This window comes from Ruditapes philippinarum, unplaced genomic scaffold (assembly GCF_026571515.1).
Source record: "Ruditapes philippinarum isolate M1 unplaced genomic scaffold, ASM2657151v2 ctg2895_1_1_1_1, whole genome shotgun sequence".
NCBI lineage: Eukaryota > Metazoa > Mollusca > Bivalvia > Venerida > Veneridae > Ruditapes > Ruditapes philippinarum.
Window position 1 is genome coordinate 165722 of NW_026861638.1, and position 26438 is coordinate 192159.

At 33.8% G+C, this 26438-nt stretch overlaps 1 protein-coding gene across 2 annotated transcripts in view; it reads left to right on the forward strand.

The window, feature by feature from the left end:
* Positions 1–2184: 2184 nt before the first annotated feature.
* Positions 2185–26438, forward strand: part of LOC132716391 (uncharacterized) — a 99375-nt gene continuing 75121 nt past the window's right edge. The window contains exons 1-3 of one of the 2 annotated variants that reach the window (XM_060699657.1): positions 2185–2270; positions 13480–13626; positions 17650–17863. In XM_060699657.1, the coding sequence (XP_060555640.1) occupies positions 13600–13626; positions 17650–17863 (241 nt within the window). In that variant the 5' untranslated portion in view covers positions 2185–2270; positions 13480–13599. Of the gene's footprint in view, positions 2393–13479; positions 13627–17649; positions 17864–26438 lie in introns of both variants that reach the window. The other variant, XM_060699658.1, reaches the window with a different exon arrangement.

The following is a 26438-nucleotide window of genomic DNA, read 5'->3' on the forward strand; positions in this document are numbered from 1 at the left end:
AGCATTTGTGTCTTTTGGAAATAAAAGAACTACTAGATGTTACTTGTTTTAATGTTTCTTTGAATAAAACAATATGAGTTGGTTGTTTTGGATGTGGTGATGTTACCATGTTTGGACCAATTGAAATTATTTTGATGGTCCTGATGTTTTTTGTTTGACATTGTGTGATTATGTGAGTATTTACAAGTATGAGCAAGATAAATACCGTCTGCAACAAAAAAGGAAACAGTTAAAATACCAACAGATTTTAAGCCAGTTCCTACGTGAATAACAAAAGATTATTTATGGTATATAGTTTAAGTAGTTATTAACACAGTCAAAATTATCGAACCTTTTGAAGCATACAGTTATCGTATCGTACCGAAACCCATCATTCACGAACAGACGTCAATATACATGTATATCTTTGCTAAAATATTTGCCTGACAACTTAATAATAAGTATCTCTGTACATAAGTTATTTGTAGAATTAGCAACTAACATTCACGATATGTGCTTTGCTGTTTGACTTTTTTCACCGACACAAAAGTAACTGCCAATTTACTTTCAACAACTTTTTCACTATTGAACCCAAACTTCTATAATTTCGAAGAAGTATGTCTAGGCCAGAGCCTTATGATACAAATTTGCAATATTAGAAATAAATGACACTAACATTTTTTATAAAATATGACGTGTTTAGATTAAAAATTCCACCATTTCTCCGTATCCTACATTTACCTGGCTTAAAAAACGTACCGAATCTCTATACGTTCGACCACCTGTTTAAGGTATGACCCACCTAATGCATTACCTCCACTTTGAGTAGTATTCAAATAGACTAGAACTACTGTCAACTGCATTGAAGCTGAGGGGCGCGGGTTCAAACCCCAAAAGAGGCAACTTTTTTTCTTTCTATTTCTTTCTTTCAATATTTTTTGTGTCTCTTGGATCACTCTTGGTAAGAAAAAAGTGTTTCATTTAAGCATAACATTATTTTTGACATTTAATGGCTAAATTATACCAAATTTATCATCAGATATGATACCTGATATTTTCAAAGTCTAATAAAACAAAAACTAAAAGGTAAAAGTATTTTAAATTTAAAATGATCAACCAGTATACTTTTAAGAAAATTTAGGCAAACTTTGAAAACAGTCCCTCATTTTGGTAAATTTCTGGGCTATTTTGAATAAGGCCCTCCGAGTAGGAAAATTGTCAATCAATTAAGGATTTAAAATGGGTGGGATAGGGTACCATTTGTATACATATTTCAAACATTTTGGGTAGAAACATTAAGTTTTCTTGTGTCATTTGTTACTTGAATGCTATTATTTGTTTCTTAACAATGATCAAATGAAAATTTTTTTTCCATATTGATTATATGATAGATTATTAAGAGTTTCTCTTTTCTGAAAAAGAGCCCATTTAGTAGCCACGTTTTAAGTAAGAAGAATCACCATACCTCGTAAACCATACGGTAAACTTTCTTTTAATTTTGCATACAGGTGTACTTTAAGGTATATAACAGATCTATGTTGTCAATTTTATAGTTCCTTAAAGTGCCCATTAGGGGGCTCATACCTTAAATTAGAAAATTATTAAATCTATAAGTATTTTTAATAAGAAATAATTAATTAACGAAATAGATAATAGATATAATTGCTTTGAATGCAATGAGAGGGAGCGATCAGTTACTAAGAAATATTAAAGCTACCCCAGAACCATATCAGCTAAAAATAACTTCATACTAAAATCAATTACACATCTTGCAAAACCAATTTAATCACCTATAAGAAAATGACAATAGACAAACATGAACAATTAACACCACAACAGGTTTGGTCTGGCCTTTAAGAGAAATAACCATTAATATTCTAAAAAAAGAACTTGTTTATTTTAAACCTGATCTAGGCTTAGCTCTGGCAGTCTGTGGTAAAATACATTTCGGTCTTATATGCAAAGCAAACAAATATCATATGTGCATCATAGAACCCTTGCTAACATAGGAATACATTACTACAGTAGAGTATACATCTACAGTATACTATCATTCAATCTTCAATCGGGACAAAATAATTAACTTACTTCGTGTGCAATTCAAATCTTACGTTTTATAAAGTTGTTGAGGGATCATCCCTTTCCCCGGTTTTTTTTTTTGTTATCCTTTGCGTCATTTTTTAAAGCAGTTTCCTTTCCGCTAATTTGTACAGATGATAAAATCAGAGTCAATCAGAAGCACTACGTTTGCGAGGAGCTACTTTCTCTTTTAAAAAAGTAGATCTACACAGGTTGATTCACGTTCACTGTCATTTCTATTTAAATTACTACGTGTAAATATCCCTTTTAAGGGATGTCTTTAATTGTGAAGGGGTATGATTGTGAATTAAAGAAATAAACAGATTAAGTTCGGGTAATAGTCCAAGATGTACTGTATTCACTAAAAGTATAAATGATCTGAAACCGAATTTATACATTTTCATGAGAAGTCTTAATCAAATAATTGAAATATACTTTTGACATATAATGAATAAATGGTTAGAATGAATTTGGATTTTTTTTTCATCTCGGTTGTAGTACATATTATATTGTCGTATATACTGCAGTATTCTAAAAATAAAACTGACATCACTTTGACATAGGATGGTCCCCAATGATACCACTGTTCTTATTCTTTCCAGCAAATTGTACAAATAAAAAGAATTTGTTTTTACAATTTTATTGAATTGTGTTTAAATGTCACATCTTGACTTTAAAATACACATGTCATTCATAGAATAACTGTTACTCAATGATTTAAATTAGAAACATCTATGGTCAGTCAGCCATGTTTTGAAAAGGAGAGCACCATGGTACTGTGGTATGTAAATTGATGGCCCTTTGTGGCTTCAGCAGACGACCTTCACTTATGGGAACAACCGAACATGAAATTATCAGTTTAACTGTTAAATATGGGGTAAAATAAATAGAAGATATATATATATAATTATATTGAATGAGTGTAAGTTCAGTACTGAATTTATTGCACAAGTTGAATAAAATTATATAAAGCGAGTCTCTGTAATATTATTTTATTCAAATAGTTCAAGAAATTCAGTAATAAACTTGTCTTACATAACTTTAATATTCTATTTATCACATTTATGAAAAGGAAACGTTAAGATTTGTTCAAACATTTCTTTGTAATGTTTGCTTTTAGAAAAAGTAAAAAGTCGAGCATTGCCCCCGCCTGGCGGTGGCTCTTGTTTTCCATTTAAACTGTTTTCAAAGTGCTGCAACTTCTCAATGCAATGAGATAGAGTAAAAGGCTTTTCAGCGTTGGTTACACGTCACCTTAAGATCGACCTGAGGCCATTTTTGGTCTGTCACATGTCCAAAATTTTCTTGGCGATGAGGGGGACTACTTTAAAACCCCTCAAACAGAAGGGGGCACATCCACATTCTGACAACCCACTGATGTATCATTTTGATGGGGGCCGCGCTGAAAAAGTGGTCACTTTTTTAAACAACATTTCTCAAACGAAAAACAGTGTTTGGGGCCTAATAGGACATTTTTTCACTGTTTGAAGCCTCAAAAAGGAGGGGGGGACAAAAAGCCGTTGAAACATGCCTATATAAGGGAAAAGGTTAATGAACCTAGTTTTATAAGCAAATGTCACATATTTATTTTCTTACAACATCTAAGCTGCCCATTTCAACAAAATGAATGTAAGTTATTGCCGGCTATTAAGTCATATTATTTTTAGCTCATCTGTCACAAAGTGACAGGGTGAGCTTTTGTGATCGCTTTTCGTCCGGCGTCCGTCCGTCGTCCGTCCGTAAACTTTTACTTTAAATGACATCTCCTCATAAACCACTGAGCCAATTTCATCCAAACTTCACAGGAATGTTCCTTTGGTGGTCACCTTTAAAAATTGTTCAAAGAATTTAATTCCATGCAGAACTCTGGTTGCCATGGCAACCGAAAGAAAAATCTTTAAATATCTTCTTTTAAACAACCCTAAGAGCTAGAGCTTAGATATTTGGCATGAAACATCTTCTAGTGAGTGTCTACCAAGTTTGTTCAAATAAAAGCCCTGGGGTCAAAATTGGCCCCGCCCCAGGGGGTCATTGATTTTCCCTATATGCATATAGTAAAAACTTAAAAAATCTTCTTTGAAAGAACCCAAAGAGCTAGAGCTAAGATATTTGGCATGAAACATCTTCTAGTGAGTGTCTACCAAGTTTGTTCAAATAAAAGCCCTGGGGTCAAAATTGGCCCCGCCCCGGGGGTCATTGATTTTCCCTATATGCATATAGTAAAAACTTAAATTTTTTTTTTTAAAGAACCGTAAGAGCTAGAGCTTAGATATTTGGCATGAAACATCTTCTAGTGAATGTCTACTAAGTTTGTTCAAATAAAAGCCCTGGGGTCAAAATTGGCCCCGCCCCAGGGGGTCATTGATTTTCCCTATATGCATATAGTAAAAACTTAAAAAAATTTTTTTAAAGAACCGTAAGAGCTAGAGCTTAGATATTTGGCATGAAACATCTTCTAGTGAATGTCTACCAAGTTTGTTCAAATAAAAGCCCTGGGGTCAAAATTTGCCCCGCCCCAGGGGCTCATTGATTTTCCCTATATGCATATAGTAAAAACTTAAAAAATCTTCTTTTAAAGAACCCAAAGAGCTAGAGCTAAGATATTAAGCATGAAACATCTTCTAATGGATGTCTACCAAGTTTGTTCAAATTAAAGCCCTGGGGTCAAAATTGGCCCCGCCCAGGGGGGTCATTGATTTTCCCTATATGCATATAGTAAAAACTTAAAAAATCTTCTTTTAAAGAACCATAAGAGCTAGAGCTTAGATATTTGGCATGAAATGTCTCTTCTAGTGAATGTCTACCAAGTTTGTTCAAATAAAAGCCCTGGGGTCAAAATTGACCACGCCCCGGGGGTCATAGATTTTCCCTATATGCATATAGTAAAAACTTAAAAAATCTTCTTTTAAAGAACCCAAAGAGCTAGAGCTAAGATATTTAGCATGAAACATCTTCTAATGGGTGTCTACCAAGTTTGTTCAAATAAAAGGCCTGGGGTCAAAATTGGCCCCGCCCGGGGGGTCATTGATTTTCCTTATATGTGTATAGCAAAAACTTAAAAATCTTCTTTGAAAAAACCCAAATAGCTAGAGTTTAGATATTAAGCATGAAACATCTTCTTATGGGTGTCTACCAAGTCTGTTCAAATAAACAAATAAAAGCCCTTGGGTAAAAATTGGCCTGGGGGTGGGGGGGGGCTACATACAGGTGAGCGACCTCAGGGCCATCATGGCCCTCTTGTATAAATATTCATTCATTTTCTCATTATAATCTATATTTTATACAAACAAAAATGAATATTGCTATATTACGGAATTTCTTGCCTCCGAATAAAAACTGTATTTTGTCTATTTTTAGTAAAAATTTCAGGTCTTGATAAACAAGTTGTAAACTCATGCAAAGTCAAGCAAAAATAAGAAATTTCTGACATTGTTGTAACGTTTTAACTGATTTTAATTTAAGATAGAAAATGTATATTTTGTGTGAAGTAATGGCAGTGTTACCAGATTTCTGTGTGGTGCAAGTTTATTTATGTGACGATGTCATTTTTATATGCCCGAAAGGGCATATTATGTTATACCCCCTGGCGTCCGTCCGTCCGTTAGCAATTTGTCCGTTAGCAATTTTGTTTCCGGAGCATAACTTAAGTTCCATTTGGCCCCCAATGTTCAAACTTCATAGGATGGTTGTCCATATTGGGTAGAAGACCCCTATTGATTTTGGGGTCAAAAGGTCAAAGGTCAAGGTCACTATTACCTTGATACTGAAAACAGTTTCTGTCCGTTAGCAATTTGGTTTCCGGAGCATAACTTAAGTTCCATTTGGCCCACAATGTTCAAACTTCATAGGATGATTGTCCATATTGGATAGAAGACCCCTATTGATTTTGGGGTCAAAAGGTCAAAGGTCAAGGTCACTATTACCTTTAAACTGAAAACAGTTTCCGGAGCATAACTTAAGTTCAATTTGACCCACAATGTTCAAACTTCATGGGATGATTGTCCATATTGGGTAGAAGACCCCTATTGATTTTGGGGTCAAAAGGTCAAAGGTCAAAGTCACTATTTCTTTGATACTGAAAACAGTTTCCGTCTGTTAGCAATTTGTCTGTTAGCAATTTTGTTTCCGGAGCATTACTTAAGTTCCATTTGGCCCACAGTGTTCAAACTTCATAGGATGATTGTCCATATTGGGTAGAAGACCCCTATTGATTTTGGGGTCGAAAGGTCAAAGGTCAAGGTCACTATTACCTTAAAACTGAAAACAGTTTCCGGAGCATAACTTAAGTTTCATTTGACCCACAATGTTCAAACTTCATAGGATGATCGTCCATATTGGGTAGAAGACCCCTATTGATTTTAGGGTCAAAAGGTCAAAGGTCAAGGTCACTTTTTCTTTGATACTGAAAACAGTTTCTGTCCGTTAGCAATTTGTCCGTTAGCAATATTGTTTCCGGAGCATAACTTAAGTTCCATTTGGCCCACAATGTTCAAACTTCATAGGATGGTTGTCCATATTGGGAAGAAGACCCTTTTTGATTTTGGGGTCAAAAGGTCAAAGGTCAAGGTCACTATTGCCTTGATACTGAAAACAGTTTCTGTCCATTAGCAATTTGGTTTCCGGAGCATAACTTAAGTTCCATTTGGCCCACAATGTTCAAACTTCATAGGATGATTGTCCATATTGGGTAGAAAACCCCTATTGATTTTGGGGTCAAAAGGTCAAAGGTCAAGGTCACTATTACCTTAAAACTGAAAACAGTTTCCGGGGCATAACTTAAGTTCCATTTGGCCAACAATATTCAAACTTCATAGGGTGATTGTCCATATTGGGTAGAAGACCCCTATTGATTTTGGAGTCAAAAGGTCAAAGGTCAAGGTCACTATTACCTTGATACTGAAAACAGTTTTCGTCCGTAAGCAATTTGGTTTCCGGAGCATAACTTAAGTTCCATTTGGCCCACAATGTTCAAACTTCATAGGATGATTGTCCGTATTGGGTAGAAGACCCCTATTGATTTTGGGGTCAAAGGTCAAGGTCACTATTACCTTGAAACTGAAAACAGTTTCCGGAGCATAACTTAAGTTCCATTTGACCCTTAATGTTCAAACTTCATAGGGTGATTGTCCATATTGGGTAGAAGACCCCTATTGACTTTGGGGTCACAAGGTCAAAGGTCAAGGTCACTATTTCTTCGATACTGAAAGTTAGCAATTTGTCTGTTAGCAATTTGGTTTCCGGAGCATAACTAAAGTTTCATTTAGCCCACAATGTTCAAACTGCATAGGATGATTGTCCATATTGGGTAGAAAACCCCTATTGATTTTGGGGTCAAAAAGTCAAAGGTCAAGGCCACTATTACCTTGATACTGACATTAGTTTCTGTCTGTTAGCAATTTGGTTTCAGGAGCATAACTTAAGTTCCATTTAGCCCACAATGTTCAAACTTCACAGGATGATTGTCCATATTGGGTAGAAGACCCCTATTGATTTTGGGGTCACAAGGTCTAAGGTCAAGGTCATTATTACCTTGATACTGAAAACAGTTTCAGGAGCATAACTTAAGTGATTTTGGGGTCAAAAGGTCAAAGGTCATGGTCACTATTCCCTTACTATTGAAAACAGTTTCCGAAGCATTACTAAAGTTCTTTTTGGCCCACAATATTCAAACTCCTTAGGATGATTGTCCATATAAGGTGGAAGACCCCTATTGATTTTAGGGTCACAAGGTGAAAGGTTTAGGTCATTATTAATAACTTAAGTATTAATCAACCTACATCTTTAAAATTTTTTAGGATGAACAGCTAATTCCCATGTCTAATAAATGCTTCATCCTTACTAAAAAATAACACTTTCGGGCATATAATGCTCCGCCTAGCGGTGCTCTTGTTTTAAAATTTGATTACAAAATCATGTTCTGTTTCTTTATATTGATTTTTAATTTGATATGTCCCACATTATCATCAGTTTACAACAGTATTATTGTTTAAGTCAAGTTAATTTTCATCAAAATATTGAATTATATACATGTATAAAAAATTTTCAACAAAAGAAATTTTCAAAAAATCAATAAACATTTTAATCTGAAAGAAATCCATACATAATTAAAAATATTTGATATGAAAATACGAGTTTACAGATTTCTACCAGAGACTTATATTACATAGGGATAGGAATTAAGCTCTAAAAATAGAAAATTTTCCAATCCCTACCCACAATCCCTTATGAGAGATTTATTGACACACGAAGTTGATCAATTTCAGCCATCTTGTTTTACGTAACCAAATTGTTTTACGTAACCAAATGTGTTTACATTTTCATCCATTACCTAGTATAATTTACATCTTCTTAATCTTTATTGCCTTTTTTACATTTTTTAGCTCGACTATTCGCAGAATAATCGAGCTAATGCAGTCACCCATTGTCGGCGTTGGCGTCCCTGTGGTTAAGTTTTTGCGTGCAAGCTGGAATCTCCATAACTACTGAAGGGAATGGATTGAAACTTCACACAATTGTTCTCTGTGATTATGTTACATGATTGGCACAAGTCCCATAACTCTGATTTGCTGTTTTGCATAATTATGCCCCTTTTTTCGACTTGAAATTCTTGGTTTAGTTTTTGCGTGCAAGCTGGTATCTCCATAACTACTGAAGGGAATGGCTTGAAACTTCACACACTTGTTCTCTGTGATTATCTAAGATGTTTGGCATAAGTCCAATAACTCTGATTTGCTTTTTTTTCATAATTATGCCCCTTTTTCGACTTAGAAATTCTTGGTTAAGTTTGCGTGCAAGCTGGTATCTCCATAACTACTGAAGGGAATGGCTTGAAACTTCACACGCTTGTTCTCTGTGATTATCTTACATGATTGGAATAAGTCCCATAACTCTGATTTGCTTTTTTGCATAATTATGCCCCTTTTTCGACTTAGAAATTCTTGGTGCAAGCTGGTATCTCCATAACTACTGACGGGAATGGCTTGAAACTACACACACTTGTTCTCTGTGATTATTTAACATGATTGGCACAAGTCCAATAACTTTTTTGCATAATTATGCCCCTTTCTCTACTTAGAAATTATTGGTTAAGCAAATATCTCTATAACTACTGAAGGGTTTGTGCCTTTTTTTGAACAATTTTATGCATTTTATAATAATAAAGCAGTGATTAACTCAATAAAACATCTTAATAACAAGCCTTTGTACATTTTCGGACAATTTTATGTATTCATATAGGTAAGCATTATTATACTCAATGAAACACACTTGTGACAACTTTTCGAATAGTCGAGCGTTACTGTCCTCCGCCAGTTCTTGTTGTTACATCTTTTGATTACCATAACATGGTGGTATACATATCGGTAACTTTTCTCTTGTCAAACATTGTCTTGTCAAATTTGTGAACTTGCGTGAAAATAAATCTAGAGAAGATTTTAAGCGTATGACGTCATAGTTTCTTCTCCATCTAATTATAGCTCTAAGTTTCTACAAAGGACTTTTCACTACTTAGTCGTAACCATCCATCCACATGCAGTGACTGCTGATGGTCCAATATGCATAAACAACTTAAGCAACTTTTAACCGATTTTAAACCAATTCAAACAATAGATTAGTTGTCTTGGGGTAATTTGACCGACCCAAGGTCAGGGCCTTTTCCAGCTATTTTGAGAAAATGCCCCTGCCACAAATTTGGCAAAATTATCTGGCAATTTGGGAAATTTGAGAAACTTTACAAACTGCCCTATACGCTATTTTTAAGGTTTTTAACATGTGTATGATCCTATAACCTGTCAATTCTTTAAAAGGTACATTATGCCTGAGAAGTAAAATTAAAAGGCACATTATACCTGAGAAGTAAAATTAAAAGGCACATTATGCCTGAGAAGTAAAATTAAAAGGCACATTATGCCTGAGAAGTAAAATTAAAAGGTACATTATGCCTGAGAAGTAAAATTAAAAGGCACATTATACCTGAGAAGTAAAATTAAAAGGCACATTATACCTGAGAAGTAAAATTAAAAGGCACATTATGCCTGAGAAGTAAAATTAAAAGGCACATTATACCTGAGAAGTAAAATTAAAAGGCACATTATGCCTGAGAAGTAAAATTAAAAGGCACATTATGCCTGAGAAGTAAAATTAAAAGGTACATTATGCCTGAGAAGTAAAATTAAAAGGCACATTATGCCTGAGAAGTAAAATTAAAAGGCACATTATACCTGAGAAGTAAAATTAAAAGGCACATTATGCCTGAGAAGTAAAATTAAAAGGTACATTATGCCTGAGAAGTAAAATTAAAAGGCACATTATGCCTGAGAAGTAAAATTAAAAGGCACATTATGCCTGAGAAGTAAAATTAAAGGCACATCATATGCCTGAGAAGTAAAATTAAAAGGCACATTATGCCTGAGAAGTAAAATTAAAAGGCACATTATGCCTGAGAAGTAAAATAAAAAGGCACATTATACCCGAGAAGTAAAATTAAAAGGCACATTATTCCTAAAAAGTAATATTAAAAAGGCATATTATGCCTGAGAAGAAAAATTAAAAGGCACATTATGCCTGAGATGTAAAATTAAAAGGCACATTATGCCTGAGAAGTAAAATTAAAAGGCACATTATGCCTGAGAAGTAAAATTAAAAGGCACATTATGCCTGAGAAGTCAAATTAAAAGGCACATCATGCTTGAGAAGTAAAATTAAAAGGCACATTATGCCTGAGAAGTCAAATTAAAAGGCACATTATGCCTGAGAAGTAAAATTAAAAGGCACATTATGCCTGAGAAGTAAAATTAAAAGGCACATTATGCCTGAGAAATGAATAAATTTTTACTTCTTAAGAAAGGGCAAACATGAATTTTATAATGTTAAGATAATGATTATGCCTGAGAAGTAAAATTAAAAGGTACATTATACCTGAGAAGTAAAATTAAAAGGCACATTATGCCTGAGAAGTAAAATTAAAAGGCACATTATGCCTGAGAAGTAAAATTAAAAGGTACATTATGCCTGAGAAGTAAAATTAAAAGGCACATTATACCCGAGAAGTAAAATTAAAAGGCACATTATTCCTTAGAAGTAATATTAAAAGGCACATTATGCCTGAGAAGTAAAATTAAAAGGCACATTATGCCTGAGAAGTAAAATTAAAAGGCACATTATGCCTGAGAAGTCAAATTAAAAGGCACATCATGCTTGAGAAGTAAAATTAAAAGGCACATTATGCCTGAGAAGTCAAATTAAAAGGCACATTATGCCTGAGAAGTAAAATTAAAAGGCGCATTATGCCTGAGAAGTAAAATTAAAAGGCACATTATGCCTGAGAAATGAATAAATTTTTACTTCTTAAGAAAGGGCAAACATGAATTTTATAATGTTAAGATAATGATTATGCCTGAGAAGTAAAATTAAAAGGTACATTATACCTGAGAAGTAAAATTAAAAGGCACATTATGCCTGAGAAGTAAAATTAAAAGGCACATTATGTCTGAGAAGTAAAATTAAAAGGTACATTATGCCTGAGAAGTAAAATTAAAAGGCACATTATACCTGAGAAGTAAAATTAAAAGGCACATTATGCCTGAGAAGTAAAATTAAAAGGCACATTATGCCTGAGAAGTAAAATTAAAAGGCACATTATGCCTGAGAAGTAAAATTAAAAGGCACATTATGCCTGAGAAGTAAAATTAAAGGCACATCATATGCCTGAGAAGTAAAATTAAAAGGCACATTATGCCTGAGAAGTAAAATTAAAAGGCACATTATGCCTGAGAAGTAAAATAAAAAGGCACATTATACCCGAGAAGTAAAATTAAAAGGCACATTATTCCTAAGAAGTAATATTAAAAGGCACATTATGCCTGAGAAGTAAAATTAAAAGGCACATTATGCCTGAGAAGTAAAATTAAAAGGCACATTATGCCTGAGAAGTAAAATTAAAAGGCACATTATACCCGAGAAGTAAAATCAAAAGGCACATTATGCCTGAGAAGTAAAATTAAAAGGCACATTATGACTGAGAAATGAATAAATTTTTACTTCTTAAGAAAGGGCAAACATGAATTTTATAATGTTAAGATAATGATTTAAGAGAGTGTTAGATGCTTGTTACCTTACGAAAGTTGCGATAAATGTGAAATAATTTGTCATTTAAGTAGCTAGTCAAAATATATTTACCTGCCAAAGCTAGATTCTGAGATATGTTTGTTCCGGTTCAGTATTGTCCATACTTAAAATAGCACAATATCTCATTGTGTAGTACAATTAGTTGGACTAAAAAGTAGCAATATGTGAACATAGTAGTATTTTGACTTCCATACAGAATACTAATTCCGTATAACTGTATTTTTTGCTAAAAATTAACAGATAAAAAAGATGGTTCTGGTACTTGGCCAGTGAGTAACTTTTTGGATACTAAAAGATTAATCAAAATTAAAATGCTTTTGAGAAATAAAAATAAAAGCATTTCTGAGGCATAATGGGCCAGGTGAAAACATTTTATTTTTTGGACTGCTTTTGGGATTTTTTTTTAATTGGGAAAAAAATAGGCTATTATGGATTGGACATGGGCCCATATGTCAACACCTTGTGATAGGGTGAAAATGCCCTGAGGGTGTAGTTATTTTTGGTTATTTTGTGTATTATTCACAGGTCAAGTCTATCCAAGTGTTCATTAATATACCAAGATATTAGACTTATACTAGTTGGGCACCACCAATACTGAAGAATTGTAAAACCATTATAATAGTCAATTTTTTAAAGATAAAATTTTGAATATTTAAATTTAAGCTACACTTAATTGACAATGGAAAAATGGGTATAATTTTAATGTCACTTTAATTTATTATAAGACAGTTTAAAATTATTGTGATTTCTGTTTATTAGATATTGATATTTAATATTACATGTATCTCTTATAATCTCTAACACATGGATATACATATGATATAGAATAACAATAGAGTTAATTCATGATGATATACTATAATTGTATCATGATTAAATGTTGAAGATAAATTTATTATCAGTCATTATGAAGTCATACATAGTAAACATGCTTTATTCCTGGTGTTTATCAATAAAACAATGATTTAATAGCTTTGATCTAGGACTGATAAAAACTAACAATACATGTTGTATTTATAAGTTGATGATTTATCATATTGATAATTTTCATTTACACTCATTATACTGATTAAGATTTAAAGCAGGACTTGACCATTACACAAACTTGATTTTATATGTGATATGAATTTCATTATAAAGTTGTTCTGTCCAAATGCATAAAGTACCAGTAACTGATAAAGCATGCTCTTTTGCTAATCAGCTTTATTATTTTTTTTTTAATGAAAATTGTTGAGAATGTTGACTATATAATATTACTATGTTTTTATGATAATGTTTGTTCTCTTTTCCTCCCAGGTGTAAACTGCACAGTTTGAGAAAGTGGAAGAGAACTAATACTCGTTGATGATTAAACTTTAAAGTGAAAGAGACCAATCTTTTTAGAATGGAACATTTGTGCTGGTTTAAAACAGAAAGATGATTTTGTCAAAGTTGTTACTATTGGTAAGTTTCTGTCTTCTGTAAGGTTTAAATCTTTGAAAGGGTTGAAATTATATATAAAAACAAACACATATTTTTGTCCACTGTAAAAGATTACTGAATTAGCTTAAGACGGAAATAAGCCACATGCCAGATTGTTTTTTATTTATGATTATAAACACAGTGATATTCTAGCCAGGATTTCTCAATGGAGTGATTCAGTGCCCATAGTTATGACTGTTAATGAAATGCCAAACTCTTTTGCGTTCACAATCTCCTAATGAAAATCAGATACAGGTCGCAAACTTTTAAAATTTTATTCTCAAAGTAATTACGTATTTGTTAAATTTCAAGAATAAAAGCTTAATTTTAAATAATTTTAAATACTAATATCTAAAACTATTAATAAATAGTAAGCATCAGATTTTATTGTTATTTGTAGCTAATAATTTTGTTCAAGATAGTAGACTATCTAAGAAAGATTGACCTATGAAAAAGTTCATCTTGAAAGTTGCAAGGGGGATACTGGTATACCGGCCGTCACCCCTCACTTCCGAATAGGGATAGGGGGCCATCTAACTGTAAACAGAACAAAAGAGAACAATAGAGTTCAATTCATAACAATAGAGTAAGGGGCAAGTTTTGACTAAAAAAAGCTTGTCTGCCCAATAACTTAAGATACCTTTTACCCTCGCCTTCATATTTTGCATGAAGGTTAGTCATGATAAGTAGATGATCCCTATTGACTTTGAGGTCACTGGGTTAAAGGTCAAGGTCACAGGGGCCTTTAAAAAAGCTTGTCCGCCCAATATCTTAAGATTCCTTAGACCCACAGTCTTCATATTTGGCATGGAGGTTAGCCATGATCAGTACATGACCCCTATTGATTTTGAGGTCAAAAGTCAAGGTCACGAGTCTTGACTAATAAAAGCTTGTCCGGCCAATAACTTAAGATACCTTTTACCCACAGTCTTCATATTTAGCATAGAGAGTTAATAAGTAGATGACCCCTATTGACTTTGAGGTCACTGGCTCAAAGGTCAAGGTCACACGGGCCTTGACTAAAAAAGTTTGTCCACCCAATAACTTAAAAGACCGTTGACCCACAGTCTTCATATTTGGCATGGAGATGGATCATGACCATTAGGTGATCCCATTTGATTTTGAAGTTACTGGGTCAAAAGTCAAGGTCACATGGATCTTGACTAAAAAAGCTTGTCTGCTCAATTGCTTAAGAATGCTTTGGTCAACATATTTGGTATTGAGGTTGTTTATGACTAGTAGCTAACCGCTATTGATTTTAAGGTGACTGTGTCAATGGTCAAGGTCACAGGGATCTTAACTATAATAAGCTTGTCTGCTCAAATGGTTAAGAATGCCTGTCCACAGTGTATTGATTTTGACATTTTCACATTTGAAGGATGTAGAATTTATAACTTAGCAATGAACTGGCTTAGTAACCTCAGATTTGGCAGGGAGGTGTCCTTGAGCTCTAAATGGCCACTGTTGATTCTGACAAAGTGGTATGCGGGAGTATCACACCAAGACAATGGCAGTTCTAGTTCAGATAGATTTGATATTTTATATTATTTGAATAACAATAGATATTAAATTTACTGATTTAGCAATGACATTAATATGCAGCACTTAAACAATACAAAACACCCTACTATATTACACTATACTATATGTACATTGTACTTGGATGCCCGCTTCTGTCTGAAATAATGCACAGAAAGGCACCTGAGGTCTTACTCCACAATTAAAGGTGGAAAGTCACCATATGACCTTTACTGTATATAACCCAATAAAAAAAATATGTACCATGATCTACAACATTGAAAAGCCATACAAAAGGAATGGTTTGAAATTGAGGACTTTAGTCTTGCTTAATGATTCAATTCTATATTTGTGAAAATATGTATGGTACTAGTATCTACTAGCATATGAGTCATATCTTTCATAGTAATTGATAAGTAAGCGAGACTGATAACTATATATTGATAACTACATATTACTGTTTCATTATCAAACAATGTACGGTAAGTTAATTTTAACCATTAAAAATAAACAGTAAAATTTTTAATATTTATCCATAATTATAATAAGGTATTATTTACCATAAAACTTTTAACAACAATACCTTCCTTTTTAGCTCGACTATTCGAAGAATATGAGAGCTATTGTAGTCGCCCCGGCGTTGGCGTCAGCGTCCGCGTCGGCGTCTGCGTTGGTTAAAGTTTTTTGTAAAGTCAAATATGTCAATTATTACTTGAGATATTCAATTGAAACTTACAATACTTATTTATAGTAACAAGGTACATCAGATTGACAAGTTGGATAACTCTGCCTACAATATTGACAGAATTATGCCCCTTTTTAACTTAGAAATTTTGGTTAAAGTTTTTTGTAAAGTCAAATATCTCAATTATTGCTTGAGATATTCAATTGAAACTTACAATACTAATTTATAGTAACAAGGTACATCACATTGACAAGTTGGATAACTCTGCCTACAATATTGACAGAATTATGCCCCTTTTAACTTAGAAATTTTGGTTAAAGTTTTTTGTAAAGTCAAATATCTCAATTATTGCTTGAGATATTCAATTGAAACTTACAATACTTATTTATAGTAACAAGGTACATCAGATTGACAAGTTGGATAACTCTACCTACAATATTGATAGAATTATGCCCCTTTTTAACTTAGAAATTTTGGTTTAAGTTTTTTTGTAAAGTCAAATATCTCAATTATTGCTTGAGATATTCAATTGAAATTTAAAATACTTTTTTATAGTAACAATGTACATCAGTTTGCTAAATTGCATAACTCTGCCTGCAATATTTGCAGAATTATTTGCCCCTTTGAAACGTAGAAATTTTAAAGGTCTTCAGATATTAACTTGAAACTTTACACATGCACTTAGGGTTATAATTGGAGGGTCATAATTGTATGTCACTGACCAAGTTTCATAACTTTATCTTGCATTAAGACTGATTCATATCCCCTTTTCTACTTAGTCTCTTGGTTAATGTTTACATGCAAGTTTTACATATCTCAATAACTATTAAAGATATTTATTTAAAACTTCACATATGCATTTAGGGTCATAATTGTAGGTCACTGACAAAGATCCATAATTCTATCTTGCATTTAGGCTGATTTTTCTCCCCTTTTTCAACTTAGAAATTCATGGTAAAGTTTTGCTTGTAAGCTGTTATCTGAAGGGTTTGTGCCTTTTTTGGGACAATTTTATGCATTCATAATAATAAAGCAGTGATTTACTTGATAAAACATCTTAATAACAAGCCTTTGTACCTTTTCTGTCAAATTTATGTATTCATAAGTAATTAGTATTATTATACTCAATAAAACACCCTTGTGACATTACCTTCCGAATAGTCAAGCCAATACTGTATAATTAGACTCTCTCTAAGGCCTATAACATGAATTTATAAAAAAAATTAGCCCTTTTGTCAACTTAAAAAAATTAACATTATCAAGGCTCTTTTACTATCAAACACTTAGAATAGTCGAGCGTGCTGTCCTACCGACAGCTCTTGTTAACGAGTAAAATTATCTTCATTCACAGTTTTCAAACTGTATATAGCTATAATTATATGATTTTATTTGATCTGTAATCAATGGTTACTTTCAAACAGCAATACCTTTTTGCATGAAATGTGTATCATTTAAGCATAGCTAAAAGTTTTGCTTTCTACATCATAGAACATCATAATGATATAATGATACTAGTAATAGATGAAGTTATGTCTATTTTTTTACCTGCATGTTGATTACTCATGAAGTACCTTTTTGTATTTTATTTAAAATTATATCAGATAAGTGATTAAATTATTAAAAGAATTTAAGGGGATTACATACTGAATATTAGGAAATTTACGCATGTATGTAATTAATACCTACTTTATTTCTTAAGCAACGTATTTCATAAGTTGCTAAAAGTGAAAATCTTGTAGATGTTGAATGTGATACTAAATGTAGTAATTCTGTGTTTTTATATTTCATGTTATTATTTCCAGGTGACATGCTGCCTTCTACCAATACACTTGGATTCTTTTGACCCATATGATTGTAGTTTCTATTTTTGCCAACCGCATGGTTCTTATTGGTGGAAACAGCATGCAAGCTTCTGCTTCCGTTGTTCACCGGACAGAATCTACCACTGTGCTCGAGATTATGATAATCCTGAGATCTTCAAAGAAGGATGCGCTATTGAAAAAAATTGTTTAGCAGGTAAATTTTTATCTCTAAATTTTAGTCTAAAAGCTTCATGTAGACAAATATTTACAATAGATTCTGTTAATGAAAGGAATTTGCTTTTATATTAAATACACATAGTTTAACAGTTTTGAGCCGATATAAAATATTTATTATATGCTTTTCAGTGGATTACTGATTTATCCGTGAAAATTATATTTGATAATTTCACAGTGAAAATTATCAAAATATAATTTCACTTTTTTCAATGACGAAACTACTTTTTGTGTCGCCTCTACGGAGTAGTGGCGACATATAGGGATCACTTCTCCGTCGTCTGTCTGTCCGTCTGTCTGTCCGTCACAAAACTTGTCCGGACTACTCCTCATAAACTACTGGTGCAATTTCATCCAAACTTTACAGGAATGATCCGTACCAAGTCTAGTTGTGCATATTGTCAGCATTTTCCGGTTCAATGATTTTTGGCAGAGTTATGGCCCTTTAATAGTTTTTAATTTTAAAGTTTGTCCAGACTACTTCTCTTATACCACTAAAGCAATTTCAATGAAACTTTACAGGATTGATCTGTAGCTCAAGTCCTTGCGCATATTGCAAGGGTTTTCTGGTTGAATGATTTTTGGCTGAGTTATGGCCCTTTGATTAAAAAGGTGTATTTTTCTGTATGTTGCCAGATACACAAAAGCTTGTCCGGACTACTCCTCATAAACTACTGGTGCAATTTCATCCAAACTTTACAGGAATGATCAGTACCAAGTCTAGTTGTGCATATTATCAGCATTTTCCGGTTCAATGATTTTTGTCAGAGTTATGGCCCTTTAATAATTTTTAGCTCACCTGTCACAAAGTGACAGGGTGAGCTTTTGTGATCGCTTTTCGTCCGGCGTCCGTCCGTCCGTCGTCCGTCTGTCCGTCCGTAAACTTTTGCTTTAAATGACATCTCCTCATAAACCACTAAGCCAATTTCATCCAAACTTCACAGGAATGTTCCTTTGGTGGTCACCTTTAAAAATTGTTCAAAGAATTTAATTCCATGCAGAACTCTGGTTGCCATGGCAACCAAAAGAAAAAACTTTAAATATCTTCTTTTAAAAAACCATAAGAGCTAGAGCTTAGATATTTGGCATGAAACATCTTCTAGTGAGTGTCTACAAAGTTTGTTCAAATAAAATCCCTGGGGCCAAAATTGGCCCTGCCCGGGGGGGGGGAGGGGAGGGGTCATTGATTTTCCCTATATGCATATTGTAAAAACTTAAAAAATCTTCTCTTAAAGAACCCAAAGAGCTAGAGCTAAGATATTTAGCATGAAACATGTTCTAATGGGTGTCTACCAAGTTTGATCAAATAAAAGTCCTGGGGTCAAAATTGGCCCCGCCCCTGGGGGTCATTGATTTTCTCTATATGCATATTGCAAAAACTTAAACAATCTTCTTTTAAAGAACCGTAAGAGCTAGAGCTTAGATATTTGGCATGAAACATCTTCTAGTGAATGTCTACCAAGTTTGTTCAAAAAAGCCCTGGGGTCAAAATTGGCCCCGCCCCGGGGGTCATTGATTTTCCCTATATGCGTATAGTAAAAACTTAAAAAACTTCTTTTAATGAACCATAAGAGCTAAAGCTTAGATATTTGGCATGAAACATCTTCTAGTGAATGTCTACCAAGTTTGTTCAAATAAAAGCCCTGGGGTCAAAATTGACCCCGCCCCAGGGCGTCATAGATTTTCCCAATTTGCATATAGTAAAAACTTAAAAAATCTTCTTTTAAAGGACCCAAAGAGCTAGAGCTAAGATATTTAGCATGAAACATCTTCTAATAAGTGTCTACCAAGTTTGTTCAAATAAAAGCCCTGGGGTCAAAATTGGCCCTGCCCCAGGGGGTCATTGATTTTCCCTATATGCATATAGTAAAAACTTAAAAAATCTTCTTTTAAAGAACTCAAAGAGCTAGAGCTAAGATATTTAGCATGAAACATGTTCTAATGGGTGTCTACCAAGTATGTTCAAATAAAAGCCCTGGGGTCCAAACTGGCCCCGCCCGGGGTGGGGTCATTGATTTTCCTTATATGTGTATAGCAAAACTTAAAAATCTTCTTTGGAAAAACTCAAATAGCTAGAGTTTAGATATTAAGCATGAAACATCTTTAAGTAAATATCTACAAAGTTTGTTAAAATAAACGCCCGGGGGTCAAAACTGGCCCTGCCCCAGGGGTGTCATTGTTTTTAACTATATGTGTATAGTAAAAACTTTAAAAATCTTCTTTTAAAAAAGCCAATGAGCTAGAACTTAGATGTTTAGCATGAAACATCTTCTTATGGGTGTCTACCAAGTCTGTTCAAATAAACAAATAAAAGCCCTTGGGTAAAAACTGGCCCGGGGGTGGGGGGCCTATATACAGGTGAACGACCTCAGGGCCATCATGGCCCTCTTGTTATTTTTAAAGTTTGTCAGGACTACTTCTCTTATACCACTAAAGCAATTTCAATGAAACTTTACAGGATTGATCTGTAGCTCAAGTCCTTGCGCATATTGCAAGGGTTTTCCGGTTGAATGATTTTTGGCCGAGTTATGGCCCTTTGTTAAAAAGGTGTTTTTTCTGTGTGTTGCCAGATACACAAAAGCTTGTCCGGACTACTCCTCATAAACTACTGGTGCAATTTTATCCAAACTTTACAGGAATGATCAGTACCAAGTCTATTTGTGCACTGTTCGTCTGTCTGTCCGTCTGTCACAAACTTTGTCCCAACATGAAATTGGCCATCATGAGGCGACACATGTGATTACTGATCGCTCTTGTTTAAAATTTTCCCCATGTGGTACCTCAATTATATTTTTACTGACAATTCTGACAATGTCAGGCTGTTAAAAAAAATAGCAAAGCTGAAATAGATAAATAACTTGAATGTCAAAAGTAATAAAGAGAGAAAACTTACTTCTATTCCTTCAAATTCCAATTACCAAATTTCGTCTCTAATTTTTTTTGTTTGTTTTTGCAGTCTGAAAAATACATTCCTTCCCCATGCAAAACTGCTCTTGATGACATTTGGGCATATTAAAGTATCCTACGAGCAATAACTGCCATATGCTTTATGAAAAATTGAAAAGCATTGACAGCCATCACTCGTAAAATAAGTAAAACAACCCAGCGTTCCTTCATGTCCTTAGCAAGCTTCCAAGTTTTCCATTTTCCTAGCTCTTTTTCTGAATGTTTTCACATCTGTCAACACTTATTTTTTGTCTGTTACAATCCTCAAATAAGTTTTCTTTCTTTTAAAAAGGTGTATGACTAACAAATCCAAATTATATCCTTCTGAATCTTACACAATTATTTTCCTCCCATGAAATATACAACTTTAAAAAATGGCTGCCGCTTACATTTTACAAAGCCAGGTCTAATATAAATTCGCAGTAAGTAACAGAAGGATTCAGAGTCAACTCGTCCCCTGGTCAACTCGTCCTCTGGTCAACTCGTCACCTTTTTAGTCAACTCGTCCCATAGACAACTTGTCCCCTGGTCAACTCGTCCCCAACTCGTCCCCTATATTTTATTATTGTTTGTTATTCATATATTTCATAAATTATTATAGACTGTTAAAATAATATAGTATATATATGCATAATTCTGATTAAATTACATACAGAAAAAAAACATGAAGACGATCAATAGCAGTAGTAATAACATTTAATGTATAAAAACATGTTTCATATGCAATGATAAAATATCATATGGCCGCCGCCACGAGAAAAGGGGCACTCGGGCAATTTTTATCGATTTTTAGTTTTATGGCTAATATTTTAGGACATGCATTATTGTGCACGATGCACTTTATTTCACATTGATATTGCAAATACTTTTTGAGATAAAGAGGTTTAAAAGAGGACATTAATGCAACGTCAACGACAGATTTACGTAACGTCATAATAATTATGACGACGTCAAATGTAGTTTATCAGATAACAAATGAAGTCAAGTGTTTCAAAAGTTTTAATTTTGCACTTACTAGAATAATACTAAAATATATAAAAGTAAGATATTAAAATATAATTTAAAAACTATTTTATAACACTATTTTCAAAATTATCGTATTCTTGAATAAAACATGTAAAACAATTACATGCTAAAATTATAAGACTTGGCCCTAATAATGTTAAAAGCAAAACTTTAATTATAAAAAATGGTAACAACTGAACTTGAAAACAATAACAAAAGTCATCAGTCAGTCTGTATGCATGCAGCGTGAATCACTCTTCAGTGTATGGCGGGCACGTGGCATCTTGGTATGCAGGACGCACATATTTTCCAACGTTACGGTATAAATATTCGCGCCGTGTACAACTTAATCCTGCGGGCTGTATGACCTCGGGAAAGGTTGTTGTTAGAACTTCAGTATTACGTCTTATCAGCGGAACTCTAATCTCCTCTCTCTCTGTTCTTTCCTTTACAAACACAGCTGACTTGTCTGCAGCAGAAAATCTGAAGCAGTGATATTTCTGTATGCCTTTCACTTGTAGGAAATATCGCGTCAAATACGACTTCCAGTCATACCTGTGTTAAAATAATGTTATTTTATTAAATGCAGTTAATAATGTATATAACGTATATTCTTATTGAAAAATATACCATCTTTGTGAAAAAAGATTTTAGGCATTGCATTTCTTTTCTTCTGTTGCATTTAAAATAAATTTTTGTTTGTTGCTACTATATGTGTATTGCTAGCGATCGGCGTGGCTGTGATAGTGATCATCATTATTATACAAGCTTGTTATAATGTTTAAGCCTACATTATATTATTAACTAGTTATCGAAAAAAAAATTAAACTCTGTAGAAAATTAATTACCATTTCCATGTTTGATCATTGTTTTCATTTCGATATAAAACGGAAATTGTTCCTTGCCGATTTATCCACAATGTCTGCAAATTGACTCAGACTCTCGCAATCAGACCTCTTGAATAGTTTTTTATTCGCCCAAAGCCACCATCGACAACACACCTTAGATAAAAATAAAGTACAAGAATTAAAGAATGACAGTACAAACAAATTAGTTATCACATAACCATAAAAACACTGTAGTAGTAAAATCCACTTCGTCACATATTTTTGAGTAGGCTGTTACTTAACTATGTGTTCACTTATATCTGAATAAAATATGAGGATTTTATTTAATTTTGTGACGAAACATAAGGAGTAACATAACCAACGCTTACGAAATATGCCGCAACGATGCTATGTATAAATATATCAAGGTACTTACTTTGTATGCACGGGAATAGCCATGTGTTCATGTAACCCTCTGTTTACTCTCCAACAAAGATACGCCAGTGTGTATCTATTCTTATTTTGACCTATTAACAAGAAAAAGGAACGGAAATAACTTTATATTACTTGTTTTAGTATTATTAATCAATGAATATGCTGAATATTTTTATTCATAAGTTAATGTGAAAACAAGATTTACCTCCGCAATTATCTGCATGAAGATAAAGTCCTTTCTCGCCAAATCCGTAATTCTGTAAACAATGATGGAGCATGCTTAATACTGAATTTGGTCCATGTGTCCCAGTTCCATCTAAACCTGTAAGGTGACAATAATTTAAATGAAATACCGTTTTATATCAATTAATAAAAATGGCAATAATATAGCGTAGTGTAAAACTCATTAATGCAATGATCATAATTATATTTCGGGAGGACGACAATATGCCTAATAACCCACATTTACCCACATCCAATCACATAACCTATTCTGTCATGATATACGTTTCTAAGTAAATTTGGTTAATAGTTAACATACCTATAGACTGATCTTCATCTATTAAGTAGTTGAACTGCTCACTTGTAGAGTCAATGCGGATACCGAACATATTTATTTTCCTGCCTGTTACAAAGTACATGCATGGGTCCCATCTGTCGACTGTGATGAGGGATTGTCACACTCTGACTGTAGTCAAAAGTGATATGAACCTGATAAATTGACCAAAATGTTAATCAATAAAATACTAAGCATTTTTTTTATATTATACATGTATGTTGGCTATTCTAATGACGACTTTATTTACTAATATTCTGACTAATCTAAGTTTACCAATATGAATCACATATGCATTTTCCAAATTGTTAATTTAAAAACCATGCAGTTTTGTATGTTAACCCATTACTTCATATACACGCCTTTTAACGCCTTTTTCACCCCCCCCCTTTTTTGTTGTCTCAAATGATGAAAAAATGCCTTATTTAGGCCCCAAACACTTGTATTTGTTTGAGAAATGTTGTTAAAAAAATTGACCTCTTTTTCGGCGCGGCCCCCCCAACCAAAAGATACATCAGGGGGTTGCCAGAAGGGGGATGTGCCCCCTTCTGTTTTGGGGGTTTGAAGGGGGGCGGAGTCCCCCTCATCGCCAAGAAAATTTTGGACTTGTGAGAGGCTGTAAATGACCCCAGATTGATCATAAGGTAACGTGTAACCAACGCTGAAAAGCATTTGACTCTATCTCAATCCATTGATAAGTTGCAGCACTTTGAAATCAATTTTTGATGGAAAAAATCAACGCAAAATAGTGATTTTTGGCAATTTTGAGATGTCCCCTCGTTGCCATGGTAACAGAAAATTTAAGTCTGAGCATGTTGTTGCAAGGACAATGGTCCAGTCAACATTTGTGCCAAGTTTGATTAGTGTTGAAGCAGTTTTTATAGTATTATAGCAATTTGAACTTGTAACGGGAGACTTTTCAATGAAAACAGCCATTTTTCACAAAATGCTCATGAAGCAATGGGTTAAATCCATTTTTTTAATTATCAAATATAAAGACAGGAGCCTTCAGACTATAGCACTCTCAATATGTTATTTGCACTAATAACTATAATATTGCACGTTTATAACGTCATTTTTTCAACGGATAATCGTGACGTTAATATAAATCTGTATGCACTGCTGCAATCGATTTATATATTTATTTCATTTTACTTCTAAAATAATAAAGAAAGTTTGCATTATTATAAGTTCGTAATAAAAATTAATTCTTAATGAATGTAAACGGTAATCATGCAATTGCCTTACAGCTCGGTTATATATACAACAACCGTTTATATATGGTCATATAACCCTGTAAAAGATCTTTAAAAGCTTATACCATAACTGTCATATGCATACCTTACTGAACTCTGTGGAAATTGGTGCAACGGGTATTGTCGGTCGGGTGTAGCCTACCATCTTTTTCTCTCGCTTGAATAACCGCTGTCATGTACGCCTGACGTTCTGTTTGAGCATCCTAAAACATTAAGGTAAAACATATATTGTGGTTTGTCCAAAATGTACATGTATATAAAATATCTATGATTTTTATGCCTACGGTATTACTTACATGAGATGTAACAAAGGGAAAATAAAAAGCTACTTTGAAAAATACAAGATAACAATTAGCAATATAGAATACCTGCACATGCTCCCGGAGACAATTTGCTGCATCAAGTTTTGCTTGCTCCGTCACAGCATCCATAACACTATGTCGCAACTGCTCATAACACTTATGACACACGTCATCTTTTGGTGACATTATCTTTATGTGTGGAATGCAATTTTTCCATACATTTTTGAATGATGACACTCCGAGCTTCCGTACATCTGACTCCTCACATGCCTGACAATATTGACTGTGTAGAGAAGCTTTTGTAAGGTTCGACGGGAGAAGAATAGGGGCTTCCCGTCACGGCCCCTGGGTGCTGCTGGCATAGGTAAACGATTGATATCAGCATACCATAAAATCCAGTCTACACAAAACCGTATCTCATTGTAACCGAGGGCATGGTGTGGTTTTCTTCCACTGTTTCCGTGGGTACGTGGTATTGCGCCATTGGTAGTAAAGTGATCAAGTAGGTTTCGGAGAGCTTTTGATCCGATATCATTTACATACATGAATGCCTTCTTACAGATAGGTTTACCATGAAATGTGTATCTAAAACGAGTCCGTTTCCGGCGTTTCCCTTTAAGAGTTTCGTCAGTAGCAATTTGATGTACACTCCCAGTAATGAACATCTCTGCTTCATTTCTGTCAATCTCTCTCATAGAAAGTATGTGACTGTCAACACTAGCTTTGTCAAACTAGAGAAGGCAATCAACTTTACACGTACAAACATTACAGGCTCTGTTACGAGTACATGATGCGTCATCAGTGTCTCTGTCTGAGTCTGATTCCCTGGAATTTACAGTGTCATAATTTCTAATCACTTCTTCAATCCTTTCATTCACTACCTGTTCTGTGTCAGACTGTTCTTGGTCACTGTCACTGACTTCAAACTCCTGGCTCAGATCTTCAGGAATATCAACCTCTGTTGATGTTGGAATCTGCTCGGCAGGTACTCCAAATGATTCAAATAATCCATTTAATTCCTAAAATAATCGAAAAAAGTATTTGAAAGAACATTTAAAGATTAAATGTAAAAAAAAAATATGACTGAACGAGGTTTCGAACCACGATCGTCGCGCACGCAATGCACACGCTGAATCCACTGAGCCACGGACACATGTAATCATAAGCCATCAATATTTATTATATAAAATAATTTTTGCTAAAAATAGCAAACAGGGGAGAGAATCAC